A 20,235-nucleotide genomic window follows, 5' to 3' on the forward strand; every position below is an offset into this window, starting at 1 on the left:
AGTGTTTGATGGGGACAGTGTAGAGGGAGCTTTACTCTGTATCTAACCCCGTGCTGTACCTGTCCTGGGAGTGTTTGATGGGGACAGTGTAGAGGGAGCTTTACTCTGTATCTAACCCCGTGCTGTACCTGTCCTGGGAATGTTTGATGGGGACAGTGTAGAGGGAGCTTTACTCTGTATCTAACCCCGTGCTGTACCTGTCCTGGGAGTGTTTGATGGGGACAGTGTAGAGGGAGCTTTACTCTGTATCTAACCCTGTGCTGTACCTGTCCTGGGAGTGTTTGATGGGGACAGTGTAGAGGGAGCTTTACTCTGTATCTAACCCCGTGCTCTCCCTGTCCTGGGTGTGTTTGATGGGGACAGTGTAGAGGGAGCTTTACTCTGTATCTAACCCCGTGCTGTACCTGTCCTGGGAGTGTTTGATGGGGACAGTGTAGAGGGTGCTTTACTCTGTATCTAACCCCGTGCTGTACCTGTCCTGGGAGTGTTTGATGGGGACAGTGTAGAGGGAGCTTTACTCTGTATCTAACCCCGTGCTGTACCTGTCCTGGGAGTGTTTGATGGGGACAGTGTAGAGGGAGCTTTACTCTGTATCTAACCCCGTGCTGTACCTGTCCTGGGAATGTTTGATGGGGACAGTGTAGAGGGAGCTTTACTCTGTATCTAACCCCGTGCTGTACCTGTCCTGGGAGTGTTTGATGGGGACAGTGTAGAGGGAGCTTTACTCTGTATCTAACCCCGTGCTGTACCTGTCCTGGGAGTGTTTGATGGGGACAGTGTAGAGGGAGCTTTATTCTGTATCTAACCCCGTGCTGTACCTGTCCTGGGAGTGTTTGATGGGGACAGTGTAGAGGGAGCTTTACTCTGTATCTAACCCCGTGCTGTACCTGTCCTGGGAATGTTTGATGGGGACAGTGTAGAGGGAGCTTTACTCTGTATCTAACCCCGTGCTGTACCTGTCCTGGGAGTGTTTGATGGGGACAGTGTAGAGGGAGCTTTACTCTGTATCTAACCCTGTGCTGTACCTGTCCTGGGAGTGTTTGATGGGGACAGTGTAGAGGGAGCTTTACTCTGTATCTAACCCCGTGCTGTCCCTGTCCTGGGTGTGTTTGATGGGGACAGTGTAGAGGGAGCTTTACTCTGTATCTAACCCCGTGCTGTACCTGTCCTGGGAGTGTTTGATGGGGACAGTGTAGAGGGAGCTTTACTCTGTATCTAACCCCGTGCTGTACCTGTCCTGGGAGTGTTTGATGGGGACAGTGTAGAGGGATCTTTACTCTGTATCTAACCCCGTGCTGTACCTGTCCTGGGAGTGTTTGATGGGGACAGTGTAGAGGGAGCTTTACTCTGTATCTAACCCCGTGCTGTACCTGTCCTGGGAGTGTTTGATGGGGGACAGTGTAGAGGGAGCTTTACTCTATATCTAACCCCGTGCTGTCCCTGTCCTGGGAGTGTTTGATGGGGACACTGTAGAGGGAGCTTTACTCTGTATCTAACCCCGTGCTGTACCTGTCCTGGGAGTGTTTGATAGGGACAGTGTAGAGGGAGCTTTACTCTGTATCTAACCCCGTGCTGTACCTGCCCTGGGAGTGTTTGATGGGGACAATGTAGAGGGAGCTTTACTCTGTATCTAACCCCGTGCTGTCCCTGTCCTGGGTGTGTTTGATGGGGACAGTGTAGAGGGATCTTTACTCTGTATCTAACCCCGTGCTGTACCTGTCCTGGGAGTGTTTGATGGGGACAGTGTAGAGGAAGCTTTACTCTGTATCTAACCCCGTGCTGTACCTGTCCTGGGAGTGTTTGATGGGGGACAGTGTAGAGGGAGCTTTACTCTATATCTAACCCCGTGCTGTCCCTGTCCTGGGAGTGTTTGATGGGGACAGTGTCGAGGGAGCTTTACTCTGTATCTAACCCCGTGCTGTACCTGTCCTGGGAGTGTTTGATGGGGACAGTGTAGAGGGAGCTTTACTCTGTATCTAACCCCGTGCTGTACCTGTCCTGGGAGTGTTTGATGGGGGACAGTGTAGAGGGAGCTTTACTCTGTATCTAACCCCGTGCTGTCCCTGTCCTGGGAGTGTTTGATGGGGACAGTGTAGAGGGAGCTTTACTCTGTATCTAACCCCGTGCTGTACCTGTCCTGGGAGTGTTTGATGGGGACAGTGTAGAGGGAGCTTTACTCTGTATCTAACCCCGTGCTGTACCTGTCCTGCGAGTGTTTGATGGGGACAGTGTAGAGGGAGCTTTACTCTGTGTCTAACCCCGTGCTGTACCTGTCCTGCGAGTGTTTGATGGGGACAGTGTAGAGGGAGCTTTACTCTGTATCTAACCCCGTGCTGTACCTGTCCTGGGAGTGTTTGATGGGGATAGTGTAGAGGGAGCTTTACTCTGTGTCTAACCCCGTGCTGTACCTGTCCTGGGGGTGTTTGATGGGGACAGTGTAGAGGGAGCTTTACTCTGTGTCTAACCCCATGCTGAACCTTCTTCAGGTGTTCTACCATCATTGACGATGAAGGGAATTCTAGAACATTCCTGCCGGAGGAACGTGCCAATCTGATGAAGACGATCATTGAGCCGATGGCCAGTTTTGGGTTGAGGACACTCTGCATCGCCTATCGGGACCTCCCAGCCAATCCAGAGCCAGACTGGGACAACGAGAACAGCATCCTGGCCAAACTCACCTGTATCTGCATCGTAGGAATCGAGGATCCTGTCAGGCCTGAGGTAAACCCTCCCAGAGTAGGCCTCACCACCCTCAGATAGTGCCCCCAACCCTCTCTATCTCTTTAACCCCCTCCAGCCCCAACAACCCTCCCTATCTCTGTAACCCTCTCCAGCCCCCAACCCTCCCTATCTCTGTAACCCCCTCCAGCCCCAACAACCCTCTCTATCTCTGTATCCCCTCCAGCCCCCAACCCTCCCTATCTCTGTAACCCCCTCCAGCCCCAACAACCCTCCCTATCTCTGTAACCCCTACAACCCCCAACCCTCCCTATCTCTGTAACCCTCTCCAGCCCCAACAACCCTCCCTATCTCTGTAACCCCCTCCAGCCCCCAACCCTCCCTATCTCTGTAACCCCCTCCAGCCCCCAACCCTCCCTATCTCTGTAACCCCCTCCAGCCCCCAACCCTCCCTATCTCTGTAACCACCTCCAGCCCCTACAACCCTCCCTATCTCTGTAACCCCCTCCAGCCCCTACAACCCTCTCTATCTCTGTAACCTCCTCCAGCCCCCAACCCTCCCTATCTCTGTAACCACCTCCAGCCCCTACAACCCTCCCTATCTCTGTAACCCCCTCCAGCCCCTACAACCCTCTCTATCTCTGTAACCACCTCCAGCCCCAACAACCCTCCCTATCTCTGTAACCCCCTCCAGCCCCTACACCCTCCCTAGCTCTGTAACCCCCTCCAGACCCTACAACCCTCCCTATCTCTGTAACCCCCTCCAGCCCCAACAACCCTCCCTATCTCTGTAACCCCCTCCAGCCCCAACAACCTTCCCTATCTCTGTAACACCCTCCAGCCCCAACAACCTTCCCTATCTCTGTAACCTCCTCCAGCCCCCAACCCTCCCTATCTCTGTAACCTCTTCCAGCCCCTACAACCCTCCCTATCTCTGTAGCCCCCTCCAGCCCCCAACCCTCCCTATCTCTGTAACCTCTTCCAGCCCCTACAACCCTCCCTATCTCTGTAACCCCCTCCAGCCCCAACAACCCTCCCTATCTCTGTACCCCCCTCCAGCCCCCAACCCTCCCTATCTCTGTAACCCCCTCCAGCCCCAACAACCCTCCCTATCTCTGTAACCTCCTCCAGCCCCTACAACCCTCCCTATCTCTGTAACCCCCTCCAGCCCCACATCCCTCCCTATCTCTGTAACCCCCTCCAGCCCCAACAACCCTCCCTATCTCTGTAACCCCCTCCAGCCCCAACAACCCTCCCTATCTCTGTAACCCCCTCCAGCCCCACATCCCTCCCTATCTCTGTAACCCCCTCCAGCCCCAACAACCCTCCCTATCTCTGTAACCCCCTCCAGCCCCAACAACCCTCCCTATCTCTGTAACCCCCTCCAGCCCCAACAACCCTCCCTATCTCTGTAACCCCCTCCAGCCCCAACAACCCTCCCTATCTCTGTAACCCCCTCCAGCCCCCAACCCTCCCTATCTCTGTAACCTCTTCCAGCGCCTACAACCCTCCCTACCTCTGTAACCCCTACAACCCCCAACCTCCCTATCTCTGTAACCCTCTCCAGCCCCCAAACCTCCCTATCTCTGTAACCCCCTCCAGCCCCCAACCCTCCCTATCTCTGTAACCCCCTCCAGCCCCTACAACACTCCCTATCTCTGTAACTTCCTCCAACCCCCAACCCTCCCTATCTCTGTGACCCCCTCCAACCCCCAACCCTCCCTATCTCTGTAGCCCCCTCCAGCCCCCAACCCTCCCTATCTCTGTAACCCCCTCCAGCCCCCAAACCTCCCTAACTCTGTAGCCCCCTCCAGCCCCCAACCCTCCCTATCTCTGTAGCCCCCTCCAACCCCCAACCCTCCCTATCTCTGTAACCCCCTCCAGCCCCCAACCCTCCCTATCTCTGTAACCCCCTCCAGCCCCAACAACCCTCTCTATCTCTGTAACCCCCTCCAGCCCCCAACCCTCCCTATCTCTGTAACCCCCTCCAGCCACTACAACCCTCCCTATCTCTGTAACCCCCTCCAGCCCCAACAACCCTCCCTATCTCTGTAACCCCCTCCAGCCCCAACAACCCTCTCTATCTCTGTAACCCCCTCCAGCCCCCAACCCTCCCTATCTCTGTACCCTCCTCCAGCCACTACAACCCTCTCTATCTCTGTAACCCCCTCCAGCCCCAACAACCCTCCCTATCTCTGTAACCCCCTCCAGCCCCAACAACCCTCTCTATCTCTGTAACTTCCTCCAGCCCCCAACCCTCCCTATCTCTGTAACCTCTTCCAGCCCCTACAACCCTCCCTATCTCTGTAACCCCCTCCAGCCCCCAACCCCCCCTATCTCTGTAACCTCTTCCAGCCCCTACAACCCTCCCTATCTCTGTAACCCCCTCCAGCCCCAATAACCCTCCCTATCTCTGTAGCCCCCTCCAGCCCCCAACCCTCCCTATCTCTGTAACCCCCTCCAGCCCCAACAACCCTCCCTATCTCTGTGAACCCCTCCAGCCCCCAACCCTCCCTACCTCTGTAACCCCCTCCAGCCCCACACCCCTCCCTATCTCTGTAACCCCCTCCAGCCCCAACAACCCTCCCTATCTCTGTAACCCCCTCCAGCCCTAACAACCCTCCCTATCTCTGTAACGTCCTCCAGCCCCTACAACCCTCCATATCTCTGTAACCCCCTCCAGCCCCAACAACCCTCCCTATCTCTGTAACCCCCTCCAGCCCCACACCCCTCCCTATCTCTGTAACCCCCCCCCAGCCCCAACAACCCTCCCTATCTCTGTAACCCCCTCCAGCCCCAACAACCCTCCCTATCTCTGTAACCCCCTCCAGCCCCAACAAGCCTCCCTATCTCTGTAACCCCCTCCAGCCCCCAACCCTCCCTATCTCTGTAACCTCTTCCAGCCCCCAACCCTCCCTATCTCTGTAACCTCTTCCAGCGCCTACAACCCTCCCTATCTCTGTAACCCCTACAACCCCCAACCTCCCTATCTCTGTAACCCTCTCCAGCCCCTACAACCCTCCCTATCTCTGTAACCCTCTCCAGCCCCCAAACCTCCCTATCTCTGTAACCCCCTCCAGCCCCTACAACACTCCCTATCTCTGTAACTTCCTCCAACCCCCAACTCTCCCTATCTCTGTAACCCCCTCCAGCCCCCAACCCTCCCTATCTCTGTAACTTCCTCCAGTCCCGACAACCCTCCTTATCTCCCTACCACATTAATGGGGGTGTATTATAGGCCACCCAATAGTCAGCGAGAATTGGAGGAGCAAATCTGCAGAGAGATAGCAGACAACTGCAGGAAACATCAAGTTGTGATAGTAGGGGATTTTAATTTTCCACATATAGATTGGGACTCCCATACTGTTAAAGGTCTCGACGGGTTAGAGTTTGTAAAATGTGTTCAGGAAAATTTTCTAAATCAATATATAGAGGTGCCAACTAGAGAGGATGCAATATTAGATCTCCTATCAGGAAATGAGTTCGGACAAGTGACGGAAGTGTCTGTAGGGGAACACTTTGGTTCCAGTGATCATAACGCCATTAGTTTCAACTTGATCATGGATAAAGATAGATCTGGTCTTCGGGTTGAGGTTCTAAACTGGAAAAAGGCCAAATTTGAAGAAATGAGAAAGGATCTAAAAAGCGTGGATTGGGACAAGCTGTTCTCTGGCAAGGATATGATTGGTAAGTGGGAGGCCTTCAAAGGAGAAATTTTGAGAGTGCAGAGTTTGTATGTTCCTGTCAGGATTAAAGGCAAAGTGAATAAGAATAAGGAACCTTGGTTCTCGAGGGAGATTGGAACTCTGATAAAGAAGAAGAGAGAGATGTATGACATGTATAGGCAACAGGGAGGAAATGAGATGCTTGAGGAGTATAAAAAGTGCAAGAAACTACTTAAGAAAGAAATCAGGAGGGCTAAAAGAAGACATGAGGTTGCTTTGGCAGACAAGGTGAAGGATAATCCTAAGAGCTTCTGCAGGTATATTAAGAGCAAAAGGATAGTAAGGGATAAAATTGGTCCTCTTGAAGATCAGAGTGGTCAGCTATGTATGGAACCAAAAGAAATGGGGGAGATATTAAATGGGTTTTTTGCATCCGTATTTACTAAGGAAACTGGCATGGAGTCTATGGAAATAAGGCAAACAAGTAGGGGGGTCATGGAACTTATACAGATTAAAGGGGAGGAGGTGCTTGCTGTCTTGAGGCAAATCAGAGTAGATAAATCCCCAGGACCGGACAGGGTATTCCCTTGGACCTTGAAGGAGACTAGTGTTGAACTTGCAGGGGCCCTGGCAGATATATTTAAAATGTCGGTATCCACGGGTGAGGTGCCGGATGATTGGAGGATAGCTCATGTTGTTCCGTTGTTTAAAAAAGGCTCAAAAAGTAATGTGGGAAATTATAGGCCTGTAAGTTTGACGTCAGTAGTAGGTAAATTATTGGAAGGAGTACTAAGAGATAGGATCTACAAATATTTGGATAGACAGGGACTTATTAGGGAGAGTCAACATGGCTTTGTGCGTGGTAGGTCATGTTTAACCAATCTATTAGAGTTTTTCGAGGAGGTTACCAGGAAAGTGGATGAAGGGAAGGCGGTGGATGTTGTCTACCTGGATTTCAGCAAGGCCTTTGACAAGGTCCCTCATGGGAGGTTAGTTAGGAAGGTTCAGTCGCTAGGTATACATGGGGAGGTAGTAAATTGGATTAGACATTGGCTCACTGGAAGAAGCCAGAGAGTGGTTGTGGAGGATTGCTTCTCTGAGTGGAGGCCTGTGACTCGTGGTGTGCCGCAGGGATCAGTGCTGGGTCCATTGTTGTTTGTCATCTATATCAATGATCTGGATGATAATGTAGTAAATTGGATCAGCAAATTTGCTGATGATACAAAGATTGGAGGTACAGTGGACAGTGAGGAAGGTTTTCAAAGCTTGCAGAGGGATTTGGACCAACTAGAAAAATGGGCTGAAAAATGGCAGATGGAGTTTAATGCAGACAAGTGTGAGGTATCGCACTTTGGAAGGACAAACCAAGGTAGAACATACAAGGTAAATGGTAGGACACTGAAGAGTGCAGTAGAACAGAGGGATCTGGGAATACAGGTACAGAATTCCCTAAAAGTGGCGTCACAGGTAGATAGGGTCGTAAAGAGTGCCTTTGGTACATTGGCCTTTATAAATCAAAGTATTGAGTATAAGAGTTGGAATATTATGGTGAGGTTGTATAAGACATTGGTGAGGCCGAATTTAGAGTATTGTGTGCAGTTTTGGTCACCGAGTTACAGGAAGGATATTAATAAGGTTGAAAGAGCGCAGAGAAGGTTTATAAGGATGTTGCCGGGACTTGAGAAACTGAGTTACAGAGAGAGATTGAATAGGTTAGGACTTTATTCCCTGGAACCGTAGAAGAATGAGGGGAGATTTGATAGAGGTGTATAAGATTTTTATGGGTATAGATAGAGTGAATGCAAGCAGGCTTTTCCCACTGAGGCTAGGGGAGAAAATAACTAGAGGGCATGGGTTAAGGGTGAGGGGGGAAAAGTTTAAAGGGAATATTAGGGGGGGCTTCTTCTCACAGAGAGTGGTGGAGTTTGGAATGAGCTGCCAGATGAAGTGGTGAATGCGGGCTCGCTTTTAACATTTAAGAAAAACTTGGACGGGTTCATAGATGAGAGGGGTGTGGAGGGATATGGTCCAGGTGCAGGTCAGTGGGACTAGGCAGAAAAATGGTTCGGCACAGACAACAAGGGCCAAAAGGCCTGTTTCTATGCTGTAATGTTCTATCTCTGTAACCTCCTCCAGCCCCTACAACCCTCCCTATCTCTCTAACCTCTTCCAGCCTCTACAACCCTCCCTACCTCTGTAACTTCCTCCAGCCCCAACAACCCCCCCATCTCTGTAACCACCTCCAGTCCCTACAACCCCCCCATCTCAGTAACCTCCTCCAGCCACTACAACCCTCCCTATCGCTGTAACCTCCTCCAGTCCCTTCAACCCTCCCTATCTCTGTAACCTCCTCCAGTCCCTACAACCCCCCCATCTCTGTAACCTCCTCCAGCCCCTACAACACTCCCTATCGCTGTAACCTCCTCCAGCCCCAACAACCCTCCCTATCTCTGTAATCTCCTCCAGATCCTTCAACCCTCCTTATCTCTGTTACCTCCTCCAGCCCCCAACCCTCCCTATCTCTGTAACCCCCTCCAAGCCCGTACAACTCTCCCTATCTCTGTAACCTCCTCCAGCCCTACAATCCTCCCTATCTCTGTAACCTCCTCCAACCCATACAACCCTCACTATCTCTGTAACCTCCTCCAGTCCCTACAACCCTCCCATCTCTGTAACCTCCTCCAGCCCCTACAACCCTCCCTATCGCTTTAACCTCCTCCAGCCCCAACAACCCTCCCTATCTCTGTAATCTCCTCCAGATCCTACAACCCTCCCTATCTCTGTAACCTCCTCCAGCCCCCAACCCTCCCTATCTCTGTAACCCCCTCCAAGCCCGTACAACTCTCCCTATCTCTGTAACCTCCTCCAGCCCTACAATCCTCCCTATCTCTGTAACCTCCTCCAACCCATACAACCCTCACTATCTCTGTAACCTCCTCCAGCCCCTAAAACCCTCCCTATCTCTGTAACCTCCTCCAGCCCCAACAACCCTTTCTATCCCTGTAACCTCCTCCAGCCCCTACAATCCTCCCTATGTCTGTACCCTCCTCCAGCCCCTACATACCTCCCTATCTCTGTAACCTCCTCCAGCCCCGACTACCCTCCCTATCTCTGTAACCTCCTCCAGCCCCTACAACCCTCCCTATCTCTGTAACCTCCTCCAACCCATACAACCCTCACTATCTCTGTAACCTCCTCCAGCCCCTAAAACCCTCCCTATCTCTGTAACCTCCTCCAGCCCCAACAACCCTTTCTATCCCTGTAACCTCCTCCAGCCCCTACAATCCTCCCTATGTCTGTACCCTCCTCCAGCCCCTACATACCTCCCTATCTCTGTAACCTCCTCCAGCCCCGACTACCCTCCCTATCTCTGTAACCTCCTCCAGCCCCTACAACCCTCCCTATCTCTGTAACCTCCTCCAGTCCCTACAACCCCCCCATCTCTGTAACCTCCTCCAGCCCCTACAACACTCCCTATCGCTGTAACCTCCTCCAGCCCCAACAACCCTCCCTATCTCTGTAATCTCCTCCAGATCCTTCAACCCTCCTTATCTCTGTTACCTCCTCCAGCCCCCAACCCTCCCTATCTCTGTAACCCCCTCCAAGCCCGTACAACTCTCCCTATCTCTGTAACCTCCTCCAGCCCTACAATCCTCCCTATCTCTGTAACCTCCTCCAACCCATACAACCCTCACTATCTCTGTAACCTCCTCCAGTCCCTACAACCCTCCCATCTCTGTAACCTCCTCCAGCCCCTACAACCCTCCCTATCGCTGTAACCTCCTCCAGCCCCAACAACCCTCCCTATCTCTGTAATCTCCTCCAGATCCTACAACCCTCCCTATCTCTGTAACCTCCTCCAGCCCCCAACCCTCCCTATCTCTGTAACCCCCTCCAAGCCCGTACAACTCTCCCTATCTCTGTAACCTCCTCCAGCCCTACAATCCTCCCTATCTCTGTAACCTCCTCCAACCCATACAACCCTCCCTATCTCTGTAACCTCCTCCAGCCCCGACTACCCTCCCTATCTCTGTAACCTCCTCCAGCCCCTACAACCCTCCCTATCTCTGTAACCTCCTCCAGCCCCGACTACCCTCCCTATCTCTGTAACCTCCTCCAGCCCCCACAACACTCCCTATCTCTGTAACCTCCTCCAGTCCCTATAACTCTCCCTATCTCTGTAACCTCCTCCAGCCCCGACTACCCTCCCTATCTCTGTAACCTCCTCCAGCCCCCACAACACTCCCTATCTCTGTAACCTCCTCCAGCCCCTACAACCCTCCCTATCTCTGTAACCTCCTCCAGCCCCGACTACCCTCCCTATCTCTGTAACCTCCTCCAGCCCCTACAACTGCTGTTACGTAATGTGAGGCAGACGCAGATTGTGAAGGGAATCGGGGGGTTTGTGGGGGTGTTGAGGGGAGTTTTATTGCCGATGCGAGTTGTTGTGATCTGGGAGACGCTGGCCCAGAGAGCACTGGGAGCAGATTCCCCGTCGGAAACGGAGGGGAATTGGAGGAATATTTGGATGTGGGGAAATTTTCAGCGTGGTGTAAAGATTGTGGGAGTCTGTGGGGTTAATGGGATAGGTATTTGGAAGAGCCAGTGATGGGCCGAATGGTCTTCTCTGGCCTGGTGTGACTCCTCCATTGTCTGTCAGTGATGTTGTTCCCCTCAGGTGCCGGATGCCATCCGACAGTGCCAGAAAGCTGGTATCATTGTCCGTATGGTAACGGGTGATAACCTCAGCACTGCCCGTGCTATCGCCTCCAAGTGTGGCATTATCCAACCCGGCGACAATTTCCTCTGCCTCGAGGGCAAGGAGTTCAACAAGAGGATCCGGAACGAGCACGGAGAGGTGAGGGTTAACCCCTGACCCCGACCTGACCCTGATTGACCCGAGCCCTGACCCCGATTGACCCGATTCCTGACCCCTATTGACCCGATCCCTGACCCCAACCTGACCCCAGCCCTGACCCTGATTGACCCCAGCTCTGACCGATTGACCCGATCCCTTACCCCAACCTGACCCCGATTGACCTGATCCCTGACCCCTAGTGACCCGATCCCTGACCCCGATTGACTCAATCCCTGACCCTGATTGACCCGATCCCTGACCCCGATTGACCTGATCCCTGACCCCAACCTGACTCCGATTGACCCGATCCCTGACCCCGATTGACCCGATCCCTGACCCCTATTGACCAGATCCCTGACTCCAATTGACCCGATCCCTGACTCCAATTGACCCGATCCCTGACCCCTATTGACCCGATCCCTGACTCCGATTGACCCGATCCCTGACCCCAATCCTGACCCTGATTGACGCGATTCCTCACCCCAACCTGACCCCGATCTGACCCTGATTCCTGTTGTGTCAGCAGACTATCAACCAGCCCCGCCCGCATATTCCCAAAGGCAAACGGCCCCGCCGTTAGCCTGGGATCCTGTGACTGGTCAGCAATGGCTAAACAATCCCCAACGCACCGAGTATACATTAACCAGATAGCCAGTCATGTGATCCAACTCAAACCTGGCGCTCTCATCTTTACAGAAGAACTAGGAGCAGGAGTAGGCCATTCAGCCCCTCGAGCCTGCCCCGCCATTCAATAAGATCATGGCTGATCTTTTTGTGGACTCAGCTCCACTTACCGCCCGCTCACCGTAACCCTTAATTCCTTTACTGTTCAAAAATATATCTATCATGCCTTAAAAACATTCAATGAGGGAGCCTCAACTATTCAATGAGGGAGCCTCAACTGCTTCACTGGGCAGGGAATTCCACAGATTCACAACCCTTTGTGTGAAGAAGTTCCTCCTCAACTCACTTTATCCTGATGGGAGTGAAGCAAAGTGATTCGCTGACCTGTCTCCCTCCCCCCATCTCCCCACAGCCCTCCCAACCCCTCCCCACAGCCCCCCCACCCCTCCCCACAGCCCCCCCACCCCTCCCCACAGCCCCCCCACCCCTCCCCACAGCCCCCCCACCCCTCCCCACAGCCCCCCCACCCCTCCCCACAGCCCCCCCACCCCTCCCCACAGCCCCCCCACCCCTCCCCACAGCCCCCCCACCCCTCCCCACAGCCCCCCCACCCCTCCCCACAGCCCCCCCACCCCTCCCCACAGCCCCCCCACCCCTCCCCACAGCCCCCCCACCCCTCCCCACAGCCCCCCCACCCCGCACACTTCCTCCCCCACCCACTGGCATTCCAGTCCCGAGCGACCCACCCTGGCCCTGCCTTCTATCCCTTCCCCACCCCACGCTCTCCCTCCAATAACAGCTGCTCCTCCTGTCCCTGCAGATCGATCAGGAACTCTTGGACAAGGTGTGGCCCAACCTGCGGGTGCTGGCTCGCTCCTCTCCCACTGACAAGTACACCCTGGTCAAAGGTAGGAGCCTCTCGCACCCATTGACAAACTGTAATCAACTTGGTACTGGACAATAATATCAGCACTTATAAAGAGAGACCGCTGGGGGTATTGTTTAATTAAATACTCAGAGCACTTATAAAGAGAGACTGCTGTGGGCTATTAAATAATTAAATACCCAGAGTGCTTATAAAGAGAGACCGCTGGGGCTATTGTATAATTAAATACCCAGAGTGCTTATAAAGAGAGACCGCTGGGGCTATTGTTTAATTAAATACCCAGAGTGCTTATAAAGAGAGACCGCTGGGGCTATTGTATAATTAAATACCCAGAGTGCTTATAAAGAGAGACCGCTGGGGCTATTGTATAATTAAATACCCAGAGTGCTTATAAAGAGAGACCGCTGGGGCTATTGTATAATTAAATATCCAGAGTGCTTATAAAGAGAGACCGCTGGGGCTATTGTATAATTAAATACCCAGAGTGCTTATAAAGAGAGACCGCTGGGGCTATTGTATAATTAAATACCCAGAGTGCTTATAAAGAGAGACCGCTGGGGCTATTGTATAATTAAATATCCAGAGCACTTATAAAGAGAGACCGCTGATAGACCGCAGGGTGGGGGAAAGCAGGTTTATTTAAAACCACCTCAGTCCCAGGATCAGCGGTGGCCATTTTGGACTGAGACCAGGGGGAAGTCCCTTTCCTCCGAGGGTTGGGGATCCTTGGAATTCCTAACCCGCCCACCCCCAGGGGAAGCTCAGTCATCGAGTGCGTTCGATGGGGTCAGGAGGGATGTTTGGACACTGAGGTGACTGAGGGAGCACCGAGGGGGGGGGTTCTTGTGAAAGGGGCAAATGGAATTAGGGGGCAACGATACCTCACACTGTCTCGACAAAATCAAATGGTGTGACTTGTAGAGAGGGTTCTGGTGTGTTACTCCGTGGTGTAGGTACACCAACAGCGCTGTTAGAGGGTGGTTCCAGGGATTTTGGCCCAGTCACAGTGAAGGAACTGCCGGTATATTTCCAAGTCGGGATGGTGTGTGTGTGTGTGTGTGTGTGTGTGTGTGTCTGGGGGAGGCTCGGAGGGGGAACTTGCAGGCGGTGGGTGTTCCCCATGGCGTCTGCTGCCCTCGTCCTTCTAGGGGGTAGAGGTGGCGGGTTTGGGCAGCGCTGTCGAAGGACCCCGTCGCCGCGGTTCATCTCGCTCCAGGGGCGACGGGTGGGCCCGAGTTGCCGTGGTGATTGTGTGATTTCCAAAGATACCCGCCCCTCGGAGTGTAGAGGCTTCTCCGCGTCTCGGTCCAAAATGGCCACCCCCTTGTCCCAAGAACGTGATGGTCCCCGCCCTCCCTGCCCAGCCCCCTCTACCCTCTCCGGCGATGCTCAGCTGTGGCACAATGCCGTCCCTGTCCCAGCTCCCTATCGCCCGTAAGCGCCCTGAGACACGGGCACCATGTTGTGCAGGTTTTCAATCGGCGCCCCTCTCTCCATGTTCCCCACCCCTCTGCTCCTCCCTCCATTTGAAGGGCTGTTAGCCTATCCCTCAGCCCCAGCTCCCTCGCTGGGAGGCGCAACGCTTCATGTTCGTGACATACGTCACATTTCTTTTGGCTTTGCGCGTTTAGACCACGTAAGTCACACCAGTTGATTCTAGCCCAAGGTTGGGTGTGAAACCAGGCATGTTTCTCCATGATGGCCTTGTTTCCAGCATTGCCCCTCTCTCTTTCTTACCAACTTCCCAGCGTCCCAGGGCGGTCTCCCTTTATATGTGTTCTAAGTATTTTATTGACCTATGCCCCAGGGCGGCCTCTGTCTAGACATTCTCTCGGTCCTTAATTTCATTTCATAATGCCCATCCCCCCGGCAGTCTCTCTTTATAGGTGCTCTGGGTATTCCATTAAACTATGCCCCAGGGCAGTCTCTCTCAGCACGGTGGCACAGTGGTTAGCACCGTTGCCTCACAGCGCCAGGGACCCGGGCTCAATACCGCCCTCGGGTCACTGTCTGTGTGGAGTCTGCACGTTCTCCCCGCGTCTGCGTGGGTTTCCTCCGGGTGCTCCGGTTTCCTCCCACAGTCCAAAGATAGAACATAGAACAGTACAGCACAGAACAGGCCCTTCGGCCCACGATGTTGTGCCGAGCTTTGTCTGAAACCAAGATCAAGCTATCCCACTCCCTATCATCCTGGTGTGCTCCATGTGCCTATCCAATAACCGCTTAAATGTTCCTAAAGTGTCTGACTCCACTATCACTGCAGGCAGTCCATTCCACACCCCAACCACTCTCTGCGTAAAGAACCTACCTCTGATATCCTTCCTATATCTCCCACCACGAACCCTATAGTTATGCCCCCTTGTAATAGCTCCATCCACCCGAGGAAATAGTCTTTGAACGTTCACTCTATCTATCCCCTTCATCATTTTATAAACCTCTATTAAGTCTCCCCTCAGCCTCTTCCGCTCCAGAGAGAACAGCCCTAGCTCCCTCAACCTTTCCTCATAAGACCTACCCTCCAAACCAGGCAGCATCCTGGTAAATCTCCTCTGCACTCTTTCCAGCGCTTCCACATCCTTCTTATAGTGAGGTGACCAGAACTGCACACAATATTCCAAATGTGGTCTCACCAAGGTCCTGTACAGTTGCAGCATAACCCCACGGCTCTTAAACTCCAAACCCCTGTTAATAAAAGCTAACACACTATAGGCCTTCTTCACAGCTCTATCCACTTGAGTGGCAACCTTTAGAGGTCTGTGGATATGAACCCCAAGATCTCTCTGTTCCTCCACAATCTTCAGAACCCTACCTTTGACCCTGTAATCCACATTTAAATTAGTCCTACCAAAATGAATCACCTCACATTTATCAGGGTTAAACTCCATTTGCCATTTTTCAGCCCAGCTTTGCATCCTATCTATGTCTCTTTGCAGCCTACAACAGCCCTCCACCTCATCCACTACTCCACCAATCTTGGTGTCATCAGCAAATTTACTGATCCATCCTTCAGATGCGCGGGTTAGGTGCGTTGGCCGTGTTAAAATTGCCTTTTAGGGCCTGGTTTTACCATCACGTTGCGCCCGTTTTCAGGTGTAAAAACTTGGTACAGTCGGGCGTGAGGTGAGTAGCACGATCCGCGCCCACCTCCACGCCCATTCCCCCTTTACCAAGCGCCTAAAATGGCCGCGATCAGCACCGCTCCCAAAACGGGCGTGACGGCAATTTAAATGCCTCTGCAGGCATTTAAATTGACTTAAGGACTGCCCGCCCAACCTTACCGTCACTTCCCCCTTTACCACCACGTTCGCCTGTCCAGAATCGGCGTCAAACAGACACGCTCGGCAAAGGCCTGTTTCGGGCGCTCCAGCTCCTGAAGAGGTAAGTTCAGAGCTTCCGGCGGCTCTCTGACTCAGATCGGTGGTGGGGGGAGAGCCAGATCATTCTCCGGTGGGGGGGAGGGAGGGAGGCGGGTCAGATCATTCTCCGCTGGGGGGGAGGGGGGGCAGGAGGGAGGCGGCTCAGATGGCTCTCTGGTGGGGGAGGAGGGGGTCCGCTGCCACTCTGCGGGCGATAGGGGAGGAGGGCTCGCTGCCACTCTGCGTGCGATCAGTGGGGGGGCCGCGATCGGTCTGAGTGGCGGGGGAGGACAAGGGGGTCAATAATGTTGTGGGGGTGGGACAATGTCTGTGGGGGGGGGGGGGGACATTATCCAGCCCGGGAGCGATGTGGCAGGGGAGCGTTATTCTATTTTTTTCTCTGCGCATGCGCGGTTGGAGGCGCCGATCGGAGCAGCAGGGTTTCGGGCGCATTAAGCCCCGCCCACAGGCGTATGCAACGCCATTCGGAATCGCTGCTTTTTGTTCGGGCAGAGTGTGGGGGGGGGGGGGGGGGGGGGGGGCACCAGAGAACGGGTCTCAAAGTCGGATCTGAAACACTCCCAGATTCAACACTTTGAATCAAAATGATAAAATCGGGCCCTGAGTGTCAGGGGGATCAAAATATGTGGAGTTACAGGGATAGGGCCGAGAAGGGGTTGTGGTCAGTGCGGGCTCGATGGGCTGAATGGCCTCCTTCTGCACTGTAGGGATTCTATATACGCTCTGGATACTTAATGAAACGATACTCCAGGGCAGTCTATCTCTATATGTGCTCTGGACACTTGTTTCCAGTGTGTGAAGTGACGATCCTTGTTAATGGCTGTGTTCCCCGCTCCCTCGGACTGTGTGTAGGGATCATCGACAGTGCGGTGGGGGAACAGCGTGAGGTTGTGGCAGTCACGGGTGATGGAACGAATGATGGTCCCGCCTTGAAGAAAGCCGATGTGGGATTCGCGATGGTGAGTGATGGAGCGACGCACGCGAGCCGGGGGGGAGTGGGTGGAGAATTTCCCCCAACCGGCTACCCCGCCACGCCATCCCCCCCTACCCAACTCACAGCGGCCCCCTCTCCCCGGGCCGTCACGGAGCGCCGCGTGGTCAGTGCAGCACCGCGCAGGGACCTGGGAAAGCGACCGCACAGCAAGATCCCAAGAACGATGGTCTGTTCCCGCCAACATCACCACAATTTGATTTCATTTGCTCAGTGACGTCTCTTGAAGGAGAAGGATGCGGCCCCAGGGCGCACAGCTCCCCGAACCCCTCCCCAACCCCAATCTGCTTTACTCTGTATCTAACCCCGTGCTGTACCCGTCCTGGGAGTGTTTGATGGGGACAGTGTAGAGGGAGCTTTACTCTGTATCTAACCCCGTGCTGTACCTGTCCTGGGAGTGTTTGATGGGGACTGTGTAGAGGGAGCTTCACTCTGTATCTAACCCCGTGCTGTACCTGTCCTGGGAGTGTTTGATGGGGACAGTGCAGAGGGAGCTTTACTCTGTATCTAACCCCGTGCTGTACCTGTCCGGGGAGTGTTTGATGGGGACAGTGTAGAGGGAGCCTTACTCTGTATCTAACCCCGTGCTGTACCTGTCCTGGGAGTGTTTGATGGGGACAGTGTCGAGGGAGCTTTACACTGTATCTAACCCCGTGCTGTACCTGTCCTGGGAGTGTTTGATGGGGACAGTGTCGAGGGAGCTTTACTCTGTATCTAACCCCGTGCTGTACCTGTCCTGGGAGTGTTTGATGGGGACAGTGTAGAGGGAGCTTTACTCTGTATCTAACCCCGTGCTGTACCTGTCCTGGGAGTGTTTGATGGGGACAGTGTCGAGGGAGCTTTACTCTGTATCTAACCCCGTGCTGTACCTGTCCTGGGAGTGTTTAATGGGGACAGTGTAGAGGGAGCTTTACTCTGTATCTAACCCCGTGCTGTCCCTGTCCTGGGAGTGTTTGATGGGGGACAGTGTAGAGGGAGCTTTACTCTGTATCTAACCCCGAGCTGTACCTGTCCTGGGAGTGTTTGATGGGGACAGTGTAGAGGGAGCTTTACTCTGTATCTAACCCCGTGCTGTACCTGTCCTGGGAGTGTTTGATGGGGACAGTGTAGCGGGAGCTTTGCTCTGTATCTAACCCCGTGCTGTACCTGTCCTGGGAGTGTTGGATGGGGACAGTGTAGAGGGAGCTTTGCTGTCTATGCAGCCTCTGGCAGTGACTGTCCCGTGTCTCACAGGGGATTGCTGGCACTGATGTGGCGAAGGAAGCTTGTGACATCATTCTGACTGATGACAACTTCACCAGTATCGTGAGGGCAGTGAAATGGGGCCGGAACGTCTACGACAGCATCTCCAAATTCCTGCAGTTCCAATTAACCGTCAACGTGGTGGCTGTCATTGTGGCGTTCACTGGAGCTTGCATCACGCAGGTTAGTGACTGGGGGGCGCGCAATAACCCCTCAATATCCCGGCACGCTGGGGAAGTATCTGTACACTGACTGGTCGCTCTCAGTCCCCTCTCTCTCAGGGAGATATCTGTACACTGACTGGTGTCTCTCAGTCCCCTCTCTCTCTCTCAGGGAGATATCTGTACACTGACTGGTGTCTCTCAGTCCCCCCTCTCTCTCTCTCAGGGAGATATCTGTACACTGACTGGTGTCTCTCAGTCCCCTCTCTCTCTCTCAGGGAGATATCTGTACACTGGTGTCTCTCAGTCCCCTCTCTCTCTCTCAGGGAGATATCTGTACACTGACTGGTGTCTCTCAGTCCCCTCTCTCTCTCTCAGGGAGATATCTGTACACTGGTGTCTCTCAGTCCCCTCTCTCTCTCTCAGGGAGATATCTGTACACTGACTGGTGTCTCTCAGTCCCCTCTCTCTCTCTCAGGGAGATATCTGTACACTGGTGTCTCTCAGTCCCCTCTCTCTCTCTCAGGGAGATATCTGTACACTGACGGGTGTCTCTCAGTCCTCTCTCTCTCTCAGGGAGAGATCTGTACACTGACTGGTCGCTCTCAGTCCCCTCTCTCTCTCAGGGAGATATCTGTACACTGACTGGTGTCTCTCAGTCCCCCTCTCTCTCTCTCAGGGAGATATCTGTACACTGACTGGTGTCTCTCAGTCCCCCCTCTCTCTCTCTCAGGGAGATATCTGTACACTGACTGGTGTCTCTCAGTCCCCTCTCTCTCTCTCAGGGAGATATCTGTACACTGACTGGTCGCTCTCAGTCCCCTCTCTCTCTCTCAGGGAGATATCTGTACACTGACTGGTCGCTCTCAGTCCCCTCTCTCTCTCTCAGGGAGATATCTGTACACTGACTGGTGTCTCTCAGTCCCCTCTCTCTCTCTCTCTCTCTCAGGGAGATATCTGTACACTGACTGGTGTCTCTCAGTCCCCCCTCTCTCTCTCAGGGAGATATCTGTACACTGACTGGTGTCTCTCAGTCCCCTCTCTCTCTCTCTCAGGGAGATATCTGCACACTGACTGGTGTCTCTCAGTCCCCCCTCTCTCTCTCTCAGGGAGATATCTGTACACTGACTGGTGTCTCTCAGTCCCCTCTCTCTCTCAGGGAGATATCTGCACACTGACTGGTGTCTCTCAGTCCCCTCTCTCTCTCTCTCAGGGAGATATCTGTACACTGACTGGTGTCTCTCAGTCCTCTCTCTCTCAGGGAGATATCTGTACACTGACTGGTGTCTCTCAGTCCTCTCTCTCTCAGGGAGATATCTGTACACTGACGGGTGTCTCTCAGTCCCCCCTCTCTCTCTCAGGGAGATATCTGTACACTGACTGGTCGCTCTCAGTCCCCTCTCTCTCTCAGGGAGATATCTGTACACTGACTGGTGTCTCTCAGTCCCCCCTCTCTCTCTCTCAGGGAGATATCTGTACACTGACTGGTGTCTCTCAGTCCCCCTCTCTCTCTCTCAGGGAGATATCTGTACACTGACTGGTCGCTCTCAGTCCCCTCTCTCTCTCTCAGGGAGATATCTGTACACTGACTGGTGTCTCTCAGTCCCCCCTCTCTCTCTCAGGGAGATATCTGTACACTGACTGGTGTCTCTCAGTCCCCTCTCTCTCTCTCTCAGGGAGATATCTGCACACTGACTGGTGTCTCTCAGTCCCCCCTCTCTCTCTCTCAGGGAGATATCTGTACACTGACTG

General features: G+C 53.6%; 1 protein-coding gene across 1 annotated transcript in view; it reads left to right on the top strand.

The window, feature by feature from the left end:
• The window catches only part of LOC144490536 (plasma membrane calcium-transporting ATPase 2-like), a gene marked incomplete at its 5' end in the record, with an annotated part of 19,838 nt that extends 1,264 nt beyond the window's left edge, over positions 1-18,574 (top strand). The window contains 5 exons of the mRNA XM_078208262.1: positions 2,487-2,721; positions 11,023-11,202; positions 12,647-12,734; positions 16,942-17,048; positions 18,314-18,574. Of these exons, the coding sequence (XP_078064388.1) occupies positions 2,487-2,721; positions 11,023-11,202; positions 12,647-12,734; positions 16,942-17,048; positions 18,314-18,574 (871 nt within the window). The remainder of the gene's footprint in view (positions 1-2,486; positions 2,722-11,022; positions 11,203-12,646; positions 12,735-16,941; positions 17,049-18,313) is intronic.
• Between the last annotated feature and the right edge of the window lie 1,661 nt (positions 18,575-20,235).

The sequence above is a fragment of the Mustelus asterias genome, unplaced genomic scaffold (genome assembly GCF_964213995.1).
Source record: "Mustelus asterias unplaced genomic scaffold, sMusAst1.hap1.1 HAP1_SCAFFOLD_3405, whole genome shotgun sequence".
NCBI lineage: Eukaryota > Metazoa > Chordata > Chondrichthyes > Carcharhiniformes > Triakidae > Mustelus > Mustelus asterias.